Source organism: Miniopterus natalensis, chromosome 17 (genome assembly GCF_054644295.1).
Source record: "Miniopterus natalensis isolate mMinNat1 chromosome 17, mMinNat1.hap1, whole genome shotgun sequence".
Taxonomy (NCBI): Eukaryota; Metazoa; Chordata; class Mammalia; order Chiroptera; family Miniopteridae; genus Miniopterus; species Miniopterus natalensis.
The window spans coordinates 12126678-12145270 of NC_142097.1; the positions used below are offsets into that span (position 1 = coordinate 12126678).

Genomic DNA, 18593 nt, shown 5'->3' on the forward strand with positions numbered 1-18593 from the left:
TGACCCCCTTATGTCTTGACTTACACTGTGAGACACATCACAAGTCAGAGGCCTCAGTTGAATCACCATTGGCCCCTCCTGTAAGCACTTTATACACAGTAGATGCTTAACAAACATTCTGTTAGTGATGCAATGTGGTCAAATGCACAGATGGATGGATGCCTAAAAGGATATGCCTGCTTTGTCTGCTGATTAATCTCCTGGTCAAAACTCCTTTCCATAAAAAGCCTTCTGGATTAATTCCCAGCCACATACTCCTTCAACAACTCAGCCAGAAAGTTACAACTCCCACTCCTGCCCCTCTCCCCTGTTCCCTCTCAAAGGCTCCCCCAGTTGCTACCCTACTTTAACAAACAGATTCCAACACCACAGGCCTGACAGTCCAAGGAGCTTGGACCCTTCCCCCTGTCCTTAGTTACCCATGCTCCTGGGGACAAAGGACGCTCTGTTGAAGTACTCTGGAACTTTTCTGCCACAGAAAACCCCACAGAAGTCCCCATGAGGGTTCCTGTAGGTCACGGAATTTAGGGGTCACAGGTTCATGGAGGGGAGGTACCCAGACAGATAGATGACTCTTCATAGATGATCCACGTCCTAGCCTCAAATTGTGAGCATTTCAACCTGCCCTGCGATGCACGTCTGTACACATCCTGGTCAAGAGAGAAGCAGACTCTCACCTTGATGCTCCTCCAGTTTGCCCATGGTCTCCATCTGCTCCACTAGGTCATTTGAATTCCACTGGCTCATCCCAATGAGGATGGAGTTCTTCCCTTCAGCCACCTCCTCTGTGGAAGGAGCAGAGATGGGCATGAGCAGGGAGGGCTGGGTATAGGTAGCCCTAACAGGAGCTGTGTCTAAGGGAGCGCTTATTTATTCCTTTGGGTTGGAGTGTCCATAGTTATGACAGGTATGAGACATTCAGGAATTTTTCATTGCGAGGAAGTCATGAGAGAGGCTGAAAACCCATAGAAGGCTCCGTTTCTAGTCCTAAGTGATATTTCTTTTTTTAATATATCTTTATTGATTTCAGAGAGAGGAAGGGAGAGGGAGAGATAGGAACATCAATGATGAGAGAGTCATTGATCGGTTGCCTCCTGCACGCTCCCTACTGGAAATCGAGCCCGCAACCTGGGCATATGACCTAACAGGAAATCGAACCGAGATCTCCTGGATCATAGGTCAATGCTCAGCCGCTGAGCCTCCACCAGCAGGGCAAGTGATATTTCTTGAAAGGAAGTGCGTTTGGGGGGACAGCAACCACCTTGCCGCTGCTAGCAGTTTTTCTCTGGGTAAGTTACTTGCCTTCTAAGGAAATGTCTCACTCACAGAGATGTTGTGAGGACTGAAAAAGATCATGGGTGCAAAGGTATTGGTGCATAGAGGGTGGTCGTAAATGAGAGAGGTCATGGTTATTTCTTCCCACGAGAAGTGAATCGCCATCAATATTTGCATGGCCCAGGATTTGAGTGGGGCAGGGGCAGCTCTAGAGCAACTGGAAGAGCAGGAGACTCTGGCTCCAAGCAAGCCTTGAGCTGTGTGGAACCCTTAGCCCACACTGCAACCTTACGAATTTATTAATGCCTCCATTCCCCATCCCTAATCCTCCCCCCAACCCTGTCTGTGTCCTTGCTCTTTCCCAGTCTGAGCTTAGTGATTACTCTGAGAGAAATCGACGGGGCCACATTCCCTACCCACACTGAACACAAGCCCCTGGGTCCCGCACATCGGGTGCAGTCCCTCATCCCAGAAAGGGGCATTTCCTCAAGAACGAATCCACAGGAGTGTCACCCCCTCTCTCTTGGAAGGGCTTTGTGTCCTTCCTCATAGAACAGACATTAAAGGGTGGTGGGGAGAATCCTCAAGCTCATGATAACCAAAAATTGAGGGATGAGACCCATTTCACTGCCCAAGAACTTTACAGAGCAGGTGCAACCAATATGGTGGATCCGAAGCTTGGGGAGCTGTCCAAAGTTCTGAATTCCTCTAGCCCTCAGTATCCAGGACCCATTCCTAGCTGGGGTCTGGATGATGATGATGATGATGATGATGATGATGATTCCTGCCTTATTTTATTTATTGATTTGATTTACTTAATAACACACCAATCCTTAGTATAGACTGGGGTTATTATGAGTGCTTTAAAAATATTAATTCACTTAATTCTCATAAAATGCTAAAAAGTTAGTTATTATCTCCATTTTAGGTATGAATTAGCTCATTAATTTGCCCAATGTCACTGTCTAAAGCCAGGTCTGAAACTCAGATATGCTATCTCAAGAGTCCTTAAATCTGTCCTCCAGATGGCCTGCCCTGGGCCTCTTGCATGGGCTGCCCTACACTCCAGCCAGGCACCACTCGCACCCAGACCATTTACGCAGTGGGGTGCATTCCATCCGGGCACAGTGCACATCTCTCAGCAGCACTGTGTTCTGGGTAGAGTCCTGACTGGGTTTCAGTCCAGAGTCTGCGACATGTGAGCCTGTACTTTGCACACATCCCTCAGCTATTCCTGTTTTGCTCTGTGTGCTTTTTAATCTCTTAAATGGGAATAACAACTCTGGCTCTACAACTGTGTCTAGCAAGCTGCCACGAGGGCAATGACATGCTACATCTGCAAAGGCTACAAGGGCCAACATGCTGTGAACAGTCATCAGGTAGCGTTGCTCTAGGGGAAGCAGGATCACGAAGGGGGTCTGAGCTCAGCTCAGTGTTATGTTGACTCTTTTCAATCCTGCTAGACACCGGACCTTTGACAGTAACTTGTGCTTTCTGAGCCTCAGTTTCCTCATCTATAAAATGATGTCATAGTCATGGTTGCATCATAGGATTGCTGTGAGGCTTAAATGAAGGGAAAGTGTGTACAAGCGTGACTGGCACACGGTAAGAGCCCAGCGGTGGATAGCAGCACATGAAGATGCTGGCCCATCCTCTCGGCCACCAGAGCATGTGGAATGTGCCCCGACACCCCCCACTTGCGCTGCAGTCTGCCCCTACGACCCTGCCCAGCACCAGAGTGGGGGAACCAGGGTCAGCTGGACCCACTTTGAGTGCCTGTGTCCCCTGGCTCCGTCCACCCAGGCTCCGAGGTGGGCACATGCCTACTTCCGCACCATGCTGGGCCTCTTTCCTCTTTTCCTAATTCTGTACGAGACCCTCCTCCATTTTTCCCTTTTGGTCCTTCGTCCATCTTTCTAGCAAATGTACCTTCCTCTCCATCTACTCCTGTGCTCCTCTATGCTGGATGTCTGGCCCGTCCCACTCCGATCTGACCTCACAGACCCCTTTCCACGGGTCTCTGTCCCTCTTGGCCTTTGCATTTCTCTGTGTCTCGGGCTCTTGGAGCTCTCAGCCATGTCTGCCCCACTCTGAGCGGGGCTCCATCGAGCTCCCGTACTCTATCCCAGCACCCGTCTCTCTCCTCTCTCTGGGTGGATGTCTCTTTCTTGATCTCTCTCACCCCCTTTCTTTCTCTGGGTTCTGCCCCTCAGGATCTCTCCCCCCATGCAGGTCTTTCATGCTTTCTCCGGTCTTCTCTCTCTCCTTCTGGGTCACTGTCTCCCTTTCAGCTCTCTCTGGTTCTCTGTTGGGGGGGATATCCCTCTCTCTTTAATCCTTTCTGGGTCTCTCTTGCTCTCTCTCCCTGTTTCTCAGCTTTCCCTGATTTTCTTGTGCTCCCCGCCTCTCCACCACATCCCTGCCTCTCCAGCTGCTCCCCGCCTCCCACCTCTCTGCCCCCTGCTCTCAACGCTTAGCCTTCAGGTTCTCACCATGTTCCCTGAGAGGCAATGAGAAAGCGCGCGTGCACACACGCACACACACGCACACGCACACACACACACAGGATTGCTCCTTTCAGAGTCATTCAGGCAAACCAGAGCTTTAGGTCTCTGCTCTGCTGCCTTCACTGCGGTACGTGCCTCCCATCAGGGCTGCAGAGGCCACAAAGGGCTTCTTTGGATAAATGTCCTGGTTATTGATTTTGCTTTTCGACTTCTGGTGACTGTTCCCTGCACACAGAGTCTCATCCCCAGGGACTGCTGATGTGGGCACAGATTTTGCATCTATGTCACCCCAATTGAGCTCAGCTGAAGTGTGAGGCTGAATCCCACCCAGAGGCACCACAACCCTGGCCTTGACCCCAGACCGACTCAACCTCTGACTGAAGCCTGGATACACCCTTTTAAGCACAACCTTTGGTGCCATAGGAAAGCCTTTCTTCCTGCCCGGGCCTCTGTTTCTGCCTCTGTTTCCACTGGATCCATGGCCTTCAGAGCAGGGAATCTCCTTGTCCCGTAGCAGGAAGACTTTGGAGCCGAGGGTGTGGTCACCTTCTGCAGCTGGCCAGCCCAATACCAAACATCCCCCTTTGCATCAGGCCCTTGACATCAGTTTTTCCAAGGACCTGGATGTGCACTGCTCTGGGCCTCAGGGAGACAAGATTGCTACCCCTCCCTGGTTCTCTTTAACACTGGCCCATCCCCTCCACGGCCATCACTACTATTCTTTCTTCATTGCAGTTGAAGGAACCCAAATTCTGCCACCGTGAAGCTGCTTTTTGCAATATTGATTTAAGCTGTTAAACAAAGCTCAGAAAGAACCTTTGACCCTCTCTCATTTCCTGCCCAAGAGATTCAGACAGACAAACCTGCTTCAGGAAGGAGAATTTAGGATGTCACCTTGGCCTAACTTGAATTGAGCGTAGTAAATTGGAGGGCTTCAGGCAGGGGTTTGTTAGCTAAATACCCCTGTCCCATTGTCTCTGGGTCTCTTAGCAAGGATTCACCTGCCATGTGCTGTCCACTCTCCCTCCACTACCTGCAAATGGCCCATTCTCACTTCTGGAATCTAACACCCTGTCTCCCATTTCTCCTTTGTCCAAAAATGTCTTATATGTCCAACGCTGCCTCACTGTCTTTGGAATTTTCATGGACTGATCATGTCTATGTGAATTCCCCATGCGCATGTATTAAACTTTGATTTTCTTCTGTTAATTTGGTTGTAAACCCAGCCTGGAAGAACTTAGAAGGTAGAAGGAAAAGAAATAATGTTTTTTGGCCCCCACACATTTGGGGGGTCCCCACTCAGCCCACTTCCAAAAACCTCTGGGGCTGACTCCGTGGCATCTGCTTCTACTCTCCCTCCCCAAACGAGAGGACAGGCCAGGAGCAGTAACACACTGTGGTTTGCTTCTGTGCACGCCCCTATGCCCAGCTTCCCATGGTGACATCCTCTTACACTGCCCGCAAGACAAGCAACCCTGTCCCAGGTTCTGTGGGAGGGACCTGGGGCCCAGAGACTCAAGACTTGCCTGAGGTCACACAGTGACCAGTCAGTGGCCTGACCCCAAAGAAAACCTGGGTCCTCTGACCCCCGATGACCCGCACGGCTCTCCCCTCTCTCCCCTGCCTTTGGGGCCCCAGAAGCCGTGTTATCACAGTAAAAGCCCAGACAGGAGGAGGAGACCTGAGGCGTGGCCCTCACTCTCCCTGAGGCCCGCCCCTGCCCTAGCGCCTCTGTCTGTGAAATGGGATGATTTATCCTGTGCTGCCTCCTCTCCTGGCCGCTGTGAGAAACCAGGGAGTCAGAGCAAGAAGCAAAGTCCCTGTAAGACAGAGAACAGCTCCTGGGCCCCAGCCCCCGGCAGGGTGAGGGGAGGGAGGGCCAGAGGTGCTGAGCACAGAGAGAGCAAGAGAACAAAGAACACACAAGACAGGACAACAAAAGATGTCTGCTTCCCTCTCTACCAAGGGAGGAAGCCCCATGCTTTGCTCTTGGTCAAGCTCCCCAGGGCCAGATATGCCCGGAAAACAAACCCCGGCTTCTCCCAGTCCCCTCCTCACCCCTATTCTCACCCCCAGCCCTGCGAACATGTCCCCTCAGCAACTGTCAGGGCCTGGCCTGCTTGTGCCCATTCCCTGTGGGGAGAGGGGTTATTTAGATGCTAGTGGGGAAAATCAACAGAAAACAAATATTTCCCATGAAAGCCAGGGACTGGTCCTGGGCACTGTTGCCAACAACAGGGCCTTATAAGGTCAGTAAGGAGTCTCCTGGGATGTCTAGAGCTGAAAGGAGCCACCAAGGTGAAGTCCAGCAGCCTCATTTGACAGCTTCTTGGGGGCTGGTCTTAGCCAGGAATTCAGGTCTCCTGCCTGCTAGCTCATGGCATTTCCCACTAATACCTTCTTCAACCAGAGGAGTTCATGGTAAGGAGGAGCCTTTGTTTGTACCCAGATGCTCGGTGACTTTCAAGATTCTTCTAATTAGACTATCTATTGCATCTAAGTAGAAGGTTAAAGTTAAGGGTGCACCTGATATTTCTAAATAAGACATACACTTTGCTGTAGAAATGGGCTATAAGCAACTCAGGTTGTCATACCCAATACACTCATCTGATGCCACAGTCGTCATTTTAGCCTCAACCTGTGCCCTTGTGGGGACGGTGACTCCAAAGGATATTTTCCTTTGAGAAGGGTATGGAGTGCAGCTAGAACACAGTAGGTCCACTCGTAACCCCTCTACGCTGTTTCCCTGTGATCTAACTGAGTAATTTCTGGTCAGCGAGTCCAGGTTTTAAATAATTTGTCAGTGTTCAGTTTCCACACAACTATTTCATCCACTAAGAATTTAAAAACAGAAATAAAATCCATGAGCAAAAACCCAAAACAACACTTAAAACAGGGGAAAGCTTAAAAAAGTAAATACGGATCCCAGCACGAACAGCTGAGCAGAGAATGTGGAATGTTAATAAATTTCAGTTTAGTTCTGTAATGTCAAGAATTTAAGAATTTAAAAATGGATTGGTTTAAAAATGCTTCATATTTGGAAAAGCTGGGAACTGCTATCTTTAAAAAAGGACATTTTCATTTTCTCTCTGGAACTCAGCATTTCTTGGCCAGGAACCATGTGACATCTGGGCTGCCCCTCCTTGGCCTACTGAGCTCTTCTTACCCACAGTTTCTGGCCAGACCCCTTGTCACCCAGTATCTGCGTCACCCACGGTGAGAGCACGTTACTCGGGGCTCAGGCAGGTTTCCAAGGTACGGGTCCATCCTGCACCCATGATCATGAACTCTGAGTCCTTCAGGACAGGGGCACCCAGGGCCACCCCTGAGCCTGGGCAAGAAAGCATATCCTGAGGCTACTGGGTCTGGTCTACTCTCCCGCCTCCTACTGAGGCAGTGGGCCAAGGACACTAAGTGGGCAGCCCCTCGCTCCCTCTTGGCACACCCGCCTTCCTGCTCATTCCTCTGGTAAAAGCTTCGAACTGGCTGTTCCCACCGTCTGAACACTGTTCCCCCAGATACTCACATTTCTTGTTATTCACCTCTCAGCTCAAGGCCACCTCTGGGGGCTTCCTACAGTCCCGGAGTCGAGCTATCACATGCCCTTATGTTATCCTGGAGGGAGCTCCTCCATTGTTTTAAACAGTGTTCCTGAGGTATGACCAACATTCAATTAAGTGTACACATGTAAAATCTTCAATCTGAAGGAGCGCCTCTCCATTATTTATTAGATGGGATGCTGCCCAATTCATGAATTGTTCAGTAAAGCCAATTAGATCTTCACATTTAAAAAATAAAAATAGAATGTACAATATGACAAGTTTCGGCATATGTACACACCAGTGAAACCATCACCCCAATCGAGACAGTGACTATGTATCCATTGCCCTCAGAAGTTTCCCCTGTCCCTTAAAATTAGCCCTCCTTCCTGCCCCCAGGTGACCACTGAGCTGCTCCTGTCACTACAGATTCATTTGCATTTTCTAGAGTTTTATGTAAATGTAATATGTGCTTCTTCTCCAACTGACTTCTTTTACTCAACTTGCTTGTTTTGAGATTTACCCAGAGGGTATGTGTAGCAGTGGTTCAGTCCTTCTTATTGCTGAGTAGTGTCCCATTGCATGGATGTACCACAGGCTGTTCATTCACCCACTGATGTACATCTGAGTTGTTTTCAGTTTGGGGCTATAATAACTAAAGCTGCTATCAACATTCATGGACATGTCCTAGGTGAACAGATGTGTTCATTCCTCTTGGGTGAATTACCTAGGAGTGGAAGGGCAGGCTCATTAGATAGTCAACTTTGATTGACTTTTAGAAGCTGCAGTCCACTTTCTAAAATGGTTGTGCCATTGTCCATTCCCATCAGCAGAGTTTGAAAGTTCTAGTTCCTCCATATCCTGATCAGCTGTTTTAATGAGCTGTTCTGATAGGTGTGTAGTGGTATCTCATTGTGGTTTTAATTGCATTTAATGACTAATGATGTTGAGCATATTTTAATTTTTTTGTCATTCATGGATTTTCTTTGGTGAGGGGTCTGTTCCTTTATGTTATTTTATTTTTGGTAATTGTCAATATAATTTACATGCTTGTATATTGTCTCACCACCCACCACCCAGGCTCCGTGGTGGCTGGGATAGGATCTACTTGCTCCTGTATCCCCAACACCTGGACTACTGCCTGGTGCTTGATGGGCAGAGAAACCCAGTAACTGACACTTAAAAGAGTGAATGAATGAGTCTGAATTCTAACCCCTGTTCTCTCTGACTCTGTGTGACTCTGAGAAAGTTTCCCAATTCTCTGGCCTGTTTCCCAGCCTATAATGGGATGGAGCATTGAACTCAAGAGCCTGAGGAGCCCCCAGCTCTGACATGGTCTGGATTTGAGGTACATCCCCTCACTCTGCCCTCCAACTGTGGTGGACCAGGCCATGGCTCCCCAGGTATCCTTTCAATGTATGGACAGGAGACAGGGTGGCAGCTCTTCTGGGTCTGGAGCCTGGACTCCATCGCCCACCCTGCAGCATCCAGTCAGGGACATCAGCCACCCCTGAGGCCTCAGGCCTGCTGCCTTGGCCTAAGGAGCTGGCATGCTGCCCAGGGGTTGTTATAGATGCAGACATCTCCACACTCCTGCCTGACTAACCCCAGTCCCTCCTATGCCTACATATGCAACCAGAGCCCCCAGAGCCTAAGAATCTCCCCTCTGCTACTAGGCCATGAGCCTTGGGGCTGTCTCATCCCACCAGGTAAACCGGGGCTGAGCCAATGGGCTGGAGCTTAAGGAGGAAAGAAGGGAAAAAGCCCATATTTCAGTAATAAGTCAAATAAAAAGGCCTGACCTGGCCATTCAACTCCTGGGTTCCAGCGCCTTCATCCCCACCCTGATGTGTGATCTTGGAGGTCCCTTCCACTGTCTGGTCTCAGTTTCCCCATCAGTGCACTGAGGAGGACACAGTGTCCCAGGGACCTGTTTCATGCTGACACCTGCCAGGGTAGCTCCACCACGGCTGGAGTCGGAACCACAGAGGCAGCAAGATGCAGGGCCCTGCTCAGGTGGGGACAGAGACCACCCTCCAGGTCAGGGTCAGGGCTCAGCCTGGCTGGAAAAAAGGAGGCCAGGAAGGTGGCGCTTCCAGGAATGCCCAGAAAGCTGGACACCCACAGCCTGGTCCGGATGCTGAGAGAGCAGGTTGGGCGGGGCCTGGACCAGCTCCTGGGAGCAGAGTCGGAGGATGGCTTCACCTCTTACTGCCTTGAGCCAAGGAAACATGCAAAGGCCTCATCCAGGGAGGCCACTGGAACAGACAGGAAGGAGGTCAGGAGCTGGCAACTCTGACCTAAAGAGGATTCCTGCAGCCTATGGAGCAGCTCCTGTGGCCCAGGGCTACGGATGCTTTGGAAACGGTGAGGTGGGAGGAGGGAGCAGACACAAGGCTGGTAGGGAGCGCCCAGAGGTGGAAGTCCTGGAAAGAGACAGGAGAGTCTGGAATCCTGGGACAGTGACAGGAAGAAAAGATGGGGGTGGGGAGAGGGTAAGAGATGAGATGAAGGGAAGGAAGAGATGGGATGGTGGGGCCTCCAATGAGAGAGGAGTGAGAGATGAGGCCAGTTTCGGAACCACAGGCTGAGTGGTGAGATCATGGGAGGGAGAGAGAGCTGAAGGAGGCAGCGGTCAGCGGGGAGGAGAGCAGACGTGTCCACAGCTGCCTGCAGGGAAAGCAGGTGAGCAGGGCCCCGAGGGATAGAGATGGAGCTGACCCGCCGCCCACACGCCTCCCGCAGCAAGCTCCATTGTCATCTGGGAATGCAGAGCCCCGAAGAGCTGCAAAATATTTTAAGTAAATGTGCTCGAAGCATCAAAATATTGAAGCCATTGTTGTCACTCTGTGGCTTAGTTGCTATGGAGGAACTCGGCCCTGGCAGCCATTCCAATGGGAAACAGGAAATGAGCCCCAAATGGGCTGGATTGGGGTTGGCATCAGGGAGGGGTTCCCTGCCCAGAGCCCAGAATGAGAGAGGCTGGAGCCAGACAGCATCCGACCACCCAGCTGTGCTTCCCGAAAATCACCTAAAAGGGTATTCTTCATGTCCGGAGGCACAGAGCTAATAGGGAAACTGAGGCCCAGAGAATGTAAAAGACTTGCCCAAGATCACAAACAAGTCAGTGGCACAGATAAGCCCATGTCCACCCACCCCCACCCCAGGTGTGCTGCTCTGGGTCCAGATGTCTCCCCAGCACAGTCTTTTCTCTTTTAAGACCCCATTTTGCCAGGCATTTCGAAGTTGGCTCTGTCTTAGAAGGAAGTTAGCCCCCCAAATATGGTGACTTCCCAGAGTGGGACCAACCCAGCCAAGTGAGAACTGGGGACCCTCCTGGGTCAGAGAGGAGGCCCTGTTCTTTCCGCCGGCTCCGGCACAGAGCAAGTGAGCACAGCTGGGAGGGTCCTCCCTCCTGAGCTCCAGACAGGCCCTGCCTCCCGCTGGTCCTCACGCCTGCCCTGCACGTTGTCGCCTCTGAGCCTTTGCTCAGGCCGATGGCCCTGCCTGAAGCGCCCGCCCCACTCGGTGCCCTCTTAGCCAGCGTTTACAAGGCCTCATGTTCACCCAGCCCCTTGCTGTCCTGTGAGCTGGCCGCACAGTCAGCTCCTGGCCACAGAGCTGGTGTCCCCACCATCGTCTCTCATCTGAGTGGCTGCAACAGTCTTTCTCACCGGTCCCTACCTCCATCGCAGTTCCCCTCCCATCCACGGGCTAATCTCACAAGTCACTCACTGGACCACAGGCAGCCTCCTTTCTCCCCTCCCCCCTTGCTCCCTGCCTCCCTGCCACGCGGCCCCCTTCAGCTCCTGGAAGCCCCCATCTGTCCTGCTTCAGGGTCATCACACCTACCATTCCCTGTCCAGGAGGCCCTTGGTCCAGCTCCTCACCTAGCCCCCTCCTCCCCTCAGCTCTGCAGAGAGGATGTGAATGACCTCCAGGCCCTCGCTAACTTAGGTGCCCAGCGTCACTCTTTGCATTAACAGCTGCTCCCTCTTACTCAGTGGCATTTCCCCTTGTGTAAGTGTTTAGTGTTTGTCCCTCCCACTAGACTGTAAGCTTGGTGAGGGCGGTGACCACCCCTATCAGTTTACTGCAGTATCATGAGCACCTCGCACAGCTCCTGCAATCCACGAGGGACTCAGCAAGCACCTCAAAGAGCGAGTGAGTGAATGCTGAGCCCCAGGCCCCGGGAAGCCCTGGCTGGGAAAGTATGAAGGGTGGGACTGCAGGGTCTGAGTGGGGAGAGATGCTAACCCCCAACAGAGATTCCTTCTTGGGGCTTCCAGAAAGATCAGCCAGCCAATGATGGGAGGATGGGGTTCACTCACCTCTCGCATCAAAGAATTCATCATCCGAGCTCTCCACTGAGTCACTGAGGACATTTTGAAAGTGCCAGGGGGCACCGCCGCCCGGGGTAGGGCCACCTGTAAAAGGGAACACACCTGTTAACCAAGCCAGAGACCGTGTCCCAGCATGAAGGAGGTAAACCAGGATGGCCCCTGGACCAAGGGTCAGTTGGTGTCCTGCATGTCCCTGCCCTCTCCCTCCTGGTGCCCTCAAGGAGCCCTCCCACGACTGTGGCTTCATTTCAGCCCCATGCCTTTACGAGATAGCGCAGTGGGGCTGCAACAAGTGTGCCCATTTATCATGTGCTAAGACCGAGCCCAGAGGCAGTTAGGAGACATGGCCAAGGTGACACATGTATCAGTAAGCATAAGATAAGTTTTCCTGTGTTAACAAGTGATCTCAGCTGCTTAAGACAACACCGGTTCCCTTCTCATTCACACATAGGTTGGAAGGGGACTCTGTTCATGGCAGTCACCTTATGATATCATCATCTCAGAATGAGACTTCAGTCTGCTGAAGCTGGAGAGAAGGGCCCAGAAAATAAATGCATGGCCAGGCATGAATGCTCCTTCCCACAGGTGACCACTGCTGTGCACCTTTCACTGGCTGAAGCGAGTCCCATGGCCATGCCCAACGTCACAAGGGTAGAGGAGGGAGAGGCAGGCATCCTGATGAGTACTAACTAGTACAGTCCACTACCCGCCACTTGTGCAGGCCCAGCCAGGGCCGCAGCCTCTGGTAGATAAAAACCCCGCACTAAAAGAGAGGGGCCTGAGCGTGAGCCCTGTCTCTGCTCCTCACAGGTCTTTCCCTTTCCTGGACTGAGGGGTTCTCTGGAGCAGGGAGGTGCAAGGGCACACAGAGAATGTGGCCCCTTCCCTGAGCCCTGCCCCAACCAACCTCCTGCCCTGGGCCAGGGAAGAAAGCCAGAGACAGAGCTGAAGGCGGGAGCCTCTCTCCCCTCCCCCGTTCTCTGAGCTCTCGCCACTAGGCACTTTGGGACTCGCATGGAACCAGCTGGTGCCCAGCACATCCATGAGCCTCTCTGCTTGCTCTCTTGACACATGAAATATTGGGGATTGCAGATGGATTAAGATCTAATTGTAAAAATTGAAACCCTAAACTTGTTAGATGAAAATCAGCCTGGTAATTTTCCTGAGGAAATCATCAGAGAGGGACACAAAGGTGGAAGCTGATCATCTCAGTGTTCTGGTAATACCAGAAAACTGAAAGAAATGCTGTAGAGAACTGGATGTACGTTCAAATACAGTCATGAGAGAATTCTTTGCAATTGTTAGAAAAATAAAGTAGCTCCTTAGGTATTGGCATGGAAAGATGCCCATGGAGTATGGTTAGGGGGAAAAATTGCAGGTGGATCCCAAAACAGTATGTACCTTTTGACCCCATCCAGACATACTCATATCTGCACACTGAGGACATATGCAGCATGTTAGCTAAGAGCTCAGGCTCTGAGGTTGAAGAGGCCTGGATTCAAGCTCAGGCCTTGCCTTGTAGAAACTGTGTGATGTTGAGTAAGTCCCTTCACCTCCCTGTGCCTCAGTTTCCTTAGCTGTAAAGTGAGGATAGCTCATACCTGCCTCATGAGCCTGTTGTAAAGATTAAATAAAATGCACCAAAGTGCTTAACACAAGGCCTAGCATATTGCAAGTGTTCACAACAATAATTACTGTATAAATATACTTACAGATGCATTAAAATGTCTGGAGGACATGCACCAAAATGTCAATAGAGATTATTGCTACTGAGTAGAATTTAATGAGAAGAGCCAGGGATAACTCAGTTTTTACACTGCACATGTAATTTTATATGATTATGGATTTTATAAATTCATCTCATCAGTTCTAAGATGCACATTTTTTCATACTTTAACATCTTTAAAATTGGGGTGCATCTTACATGATGGTATGTCGCAATTTAATTGGCATTGTTTGTTATTTCTTGGGGTATCTTATAATTGGTGCATCTCAAAATAGAAAACAGTAAAACCACCAGGCACATAGGGTGTATCTTCTCTGGGACTTCAGCCCTGGCCACCAAGCACATATGTCCTGTCTCCAGAGAGATCTGGGTTCCTGTATCAGCAAAGCCCTTGTCTCAGTTTCCCTGTATGTACAATGAAAACCTTAACAGAGAATGTTCCTTGAAACTTTTCAACTCTGACTGATGTTTGAGGAGCTCATCTGGCACAATAAACAAGTGAGAAGTGGGCATTCCCCCTCACCACAGTTACAGTCCACATTATTTTGAAGTCCTTGGAGAACCTACTGCAGCTTCTGCTCACCACACCCTGTCACCCTGCAGCATGCCAGCACTGTTCCCTGAGTCCAGATTTCAGAACATAAACTGTTCCTGAAGCAAGAGGCCAGCCCAGGTCAGGCCAGGGACATAGCTCTCCTGCCTGTCCCTCCTGCCCCACCCACCACAAGCTGCCCAAAACACACCCAGCATGAACTCCATGGTTTGGAGCCAGGCAAAAGCATGTTTGGAGACACAGAAAAGGCAGAAGCCACAGGTAACACTGACCAGGGGTCACCTCTGGGTGCAAAGCTGGGTCTGCCCCCCACTCCCTGTGAGGATCATCTAAGCTTTTGATTCCCAGTCACCAGTGTGGACAGCTTGACAGGCTAGTCAGCAATTTTCTACCCCTGGACCTTGGGTTTGCTGTAAGGGAGTTTGAGAATCCAGAGGCAACATAACTGAGTAGTTCTAATGTGGATATGGGACTATTTACCAAACGATTGTGGAAGAAGTTCTAGCTAGTGCAATAAGACAAGAAAAAGAAATAAAAAGTATACATATTAAAATGAAAAAACTGCCTTTATTCTCAGATGGCATGATTGTCTAAATAGAAAATAAAAACTCTACAAAATCTATTTAAAAGCCCCACTAAAGCTAATAATTGAGTATAGCAAGATCCCAAGATATAAGATGGATACACAAAAGTCAGTTGCACTCCTATATCCAAAATGAACAACTGGAATTTGAAACTTAAAAGCCAATACCATTTATAATAGCACCAAAAAAAATCAACAAAGTAAAAAGAAGTGTTAGATAGAAATCAAATGTATGTAGAGATTTCTGTGACTCAAAAAATACTATCGCTTAAATGTAAATTCTTTCTGAATTTACATTAATTTTATATGTTTTCTCAATCAACAGATACTAAAGGTATAAAAACTATCACACATTCTTTATTAATATACAAATATCCCTTGCTGTCCAAATCTATTCCATTCCTAAGAGGCAAGAATTTGGATGGTCAAGACAGTAGCATTTATCCTCGCCTATTTGGTTCCTGAGTTTTGGGTGGTGAGCAGCAAGAATTTAAGCAGTGACGAGTTCATCTGAAGATTTATCTGAGTCTATTTGGTTTCTGAGTTTGAAGAGTGAGGGTTCAGGGAGAAGTTCCTGGATATGGTGGCCCTCATGCCTGCACAGCATACACTCCACTCAAGAACAAAGACAAGGACATTCTTGCCAACGTCCCCCTCACAAATAGCATGTGCTAGATAGAGCCTGAAGAAAGGAGGAAAGCTCTAGAACCTGTCCCTCCCTCACCACCCCCACCGCATCCATCCCTTCAGGCCACCATTGTCTTAGGTCACCGCAACATGTGTGCTGTGCTGGTCATCAAAGGAGTCCCATCAGGGAGAACTGGGCAGATGGGAGGGCTGCAGGGAGGCCAGTTCAGCTCCATTTGAGGGAGATGGTTTCCCAGCTAGAGGTGGGCAGAGAGGGAAGGGTTTAGGGTGTCAAAGGGATCTGCCATCACGCAGGCACTGTGTCAGGTTTGGGGAACATTAGGGACAAAGCGGGGCCCTCACAAAGCTTACGTTCTGCAGGGGGCTGAGGGAGACAGACCTGGAGAAGCACACACCAAGGATAATTTCAGCAGCAGAAGGTGCTATGAAGAAAATAAAACCTCTCCCTTCCTATCCCCACCATGTCCTCCCGCCTCAAGCCTAAAGGGTAGGCATCCACGGGTCTGTACATCCACTTAGTGAGAAGGCTGAGGGAACCGGCCCCAGTCATCAAAAGAACTGTGTCACCTATTTGGGTTACAAATGCTGAACTAACACTGTGTCTCTCCTTTCAGATGACCCTTCACCTGACTGTTGACTCTCCTTTGTGGCCAAAATCTATAAGTGAATTTCTTTGCAAAGGCATATTTTATCTTGTTTACTATTACCCACGTTTTCAAAATGCACTGGTTTTTATTTTTTATTTTTATTTTATTTTTGTTAATCCTTACCCGAGGATATTTTTTTTCCATGGATTTTGTTTTTAAGAAAGAATAGGAGGGCAGGCAGGATGGAAGGAAGGAGAGAGAGAGAGGGAGGGAAATATCGATGTGAGAGAGACACGTCGATTGGTTGCTTCCCACATGAGCCCCAGGCCGAGAATCAAACCTGATACCTTTCCGTTCGAGGGCCAACGCTCTAAGCAAAAATGAACTGGTTTTTAAACATATACTATAAGTCTCTTTAAATGTGCTACCAGTCTCTCCTTCCTCTCAGGCAGGGACTGCCCGAAACAATCTCTGGAAAAGTGGGGGCAGGGGGGTAGCTCAGCTCTCTGCCCTTATATAAAAAAGAACCTGGACAAACAGATACTGCTGGGGAGCAGCCGTCCCCTGGCCTGAGTGGGAGACACTCCCTCCAGCTCTTCCTCCAGCTTGCAGATTTGCTAGCAAACAGCAAAGGTCACATTTCTAAAAAAGAAAAACGCGCTGGACAGAATATCTCGGGAAGGGTATGGGAAGACCTTTCCGAGGTGTCAGAGGAGCGGAGGCTTGAATGGTGAGGAGCCAGGTGTGCCGAGTGCTGGTGTGCACGTGCACGCGAGCTCCTGCACACGCACATGCGGGCTGCACAGGCAGGGGCGCGGGTGAGAGCCTCCGGGGAGGAGGGACTGCAGGGCGACTTTGCACGTGAGCTTGGCACATGCCAGGGGCAGGAAGAAAGCCATGTGGCTGGAGGCTGTGATCGAGGGGGAGACAGGCAGAAGCGGAGACGGGACGGGAAATGGAGCCAGAAGTGTGGCCTGTCCTGGATGGGAGCTTGGAACAGGTGGCTTTTAAGGTGCCAACCCCCACCCAGAGTCTATCACCCACACACTTCAGGAAGAGGGAACACAGATGCCCCCAAGAGGGTCAGGGAGTCTCCTGAGGGGTGGGGTGCGGGGCAAGGTCAGGTGTGCTAAAGGCCACACGGTCTTGAGAGTCAGAAAAGGTGGGCACCATGATCCCAAAACAACAAGGGCGAAGGCCCAGTAGCTCAGTGACCCAAGGCGGGTCCCTGCCCTACCTGTCTCTGCACTGTCTGTGTCCAGTCTGTGGTCCCAGGAGGGACAGGGCCAAGAGCGGTTTTGGCAAATAAGTGAACTAATAAAAATGGCCTGGTGAGTAAAAACACTCTGCCAGCTGCTTCTCAGGTAGGATCCATCCTAACCAAGCCCTGTGGAGTGGAGAGCATGACTCCCCATCCTACAGCTAAGGGAATCGAGCCTCAGAGATGGGACATGCTTTGCTCGGGGCCATAAAGCTAGTAGGTAAGGAGCAAGAATTTGAACCCAGGTCCACCAGGCTCCAGGGTATGTGTTCAGGACCACCATGCTGGGTGCTCAGAGCGGGGTCCCAGGTATCTTCCTCTCTCTTGACCAAAATAATCCTCCCACCTGCTACTGGACAGCTGGGCAAGGGGCTGGAGGCCTCCTCCTGGCAGTTCTTGGGGGCCCTAGCCCTGGGGGGCAGCTATCCCAGTTCTAGAACCATCTGCCCACCACCAAGCCTGCAAAGTAGTGTCTGCGTGTCCTCGCATCTGTGTGAAAATCCATCTAGATGTGGGTCCACATGCCTTGGAGAGTGTGAGCCTCCCCAACCAGCCACTCCCCTTTCAGAGCCCATCCCTGAGACACATCCATGCACACATTCCCATGCACTCTCCCCCTCATTCCCCACTCTTTTATGTGTGCGGGCACGTACACACACCCACGCGTGCACACACACCCGCACGTGTGCACACACACGCACACACACACACCAGCTCCCAGTCATGGGTGAAAATACAAACCTGGGTTCAATGCTACCACTTACTAGTCTATGACCTGAAGCAAATTCACCTCTCTGAGCCTCACTTTTCTCATCTGTAATGTGGGTATCATAATTTTCACCTCACTGTTAGGAGATTTAACTAAGAGCATCCACTAAAGTGTCCAGCAGTGCCTGGCACTCGGGAGACGGTGGCCTCATCGGCTACAAGGTCAAGGTTTAGGCAGGGCTCTGGCAGCCGCCCGTGCCCAGTGGGCTTCCCAGCAGCCTCCAGGGCCCCTCCCCAAGGCTATAGAGTCCCTCTGTATCTTCAGAGGCCCAGCCTACACCCTCCAGCAGACTGTCTTTCTGTCCCACCTTGACTACCACATTTGTTTAAAACTACATCAAGAAAAAAGAGAAAGGGGACTATCCCAATCCTGCCCCCGCAATCCAAAGAAACAAGTGACGCTTTGCCACTCACGATGCCCTAATCTCCCCACAGAGCTCCAAGCTGGAGTCAGCCTCTCTCTCTCCTGGCCCATCTCCCCAGTGCCGGCAGGTCCAGTACGGTCTCCTGCACCTTGTCACAGGCTGGATCTCCCCAGAATGGCTACAGCTAGAGGTCCTGGTTCAAGTTGTCCGCTACACATCTTCCAACCACCTTTCCCATCTCAACCCTGGTTCCCAGGGACACAGGAACAGGCAGGTGGACAGATGGACAGGAGCCTGCTGTGGGTGCTCTGCTCTATACCAGGACCCTAATCCCCAGCCAGAGGGAAGCCCCACCCTGCTCTCAGGAGTCGGGTCTGAAGGGACACTGTTCCACTGCCTGAAAAGCCCTGGCACAGGAGAGTGAGGGATGCGGGCATT

General features: G+C 50.7%; 1 protein-coding gene across 1 annotated transcript in view; it reads right to left on the minus strand.

The window, feature by feature from the left end:
- PITPNM3 (PITPNM family member 3) overlaps nt 1-18593 on the minus strand; it is an 84685-nt gene that overhangs the window by 55766 nt on the left and 10326 nt on the right. Inside the window, exons 2-3 of the mRNA XM_087826478.1 lie at nt 11653-11748; nt 678-785 (exon numbers count right to left, since the gene is read on the minus strand). Of these exons, the coding sequence (XP_087682604.1) occupies nt 678-785; nt 11653-11748 (204 nt within the window). The remainder of the gene's footprint in view (nt 1-677; nt 786-11652; nt 11749-18593) is intronic.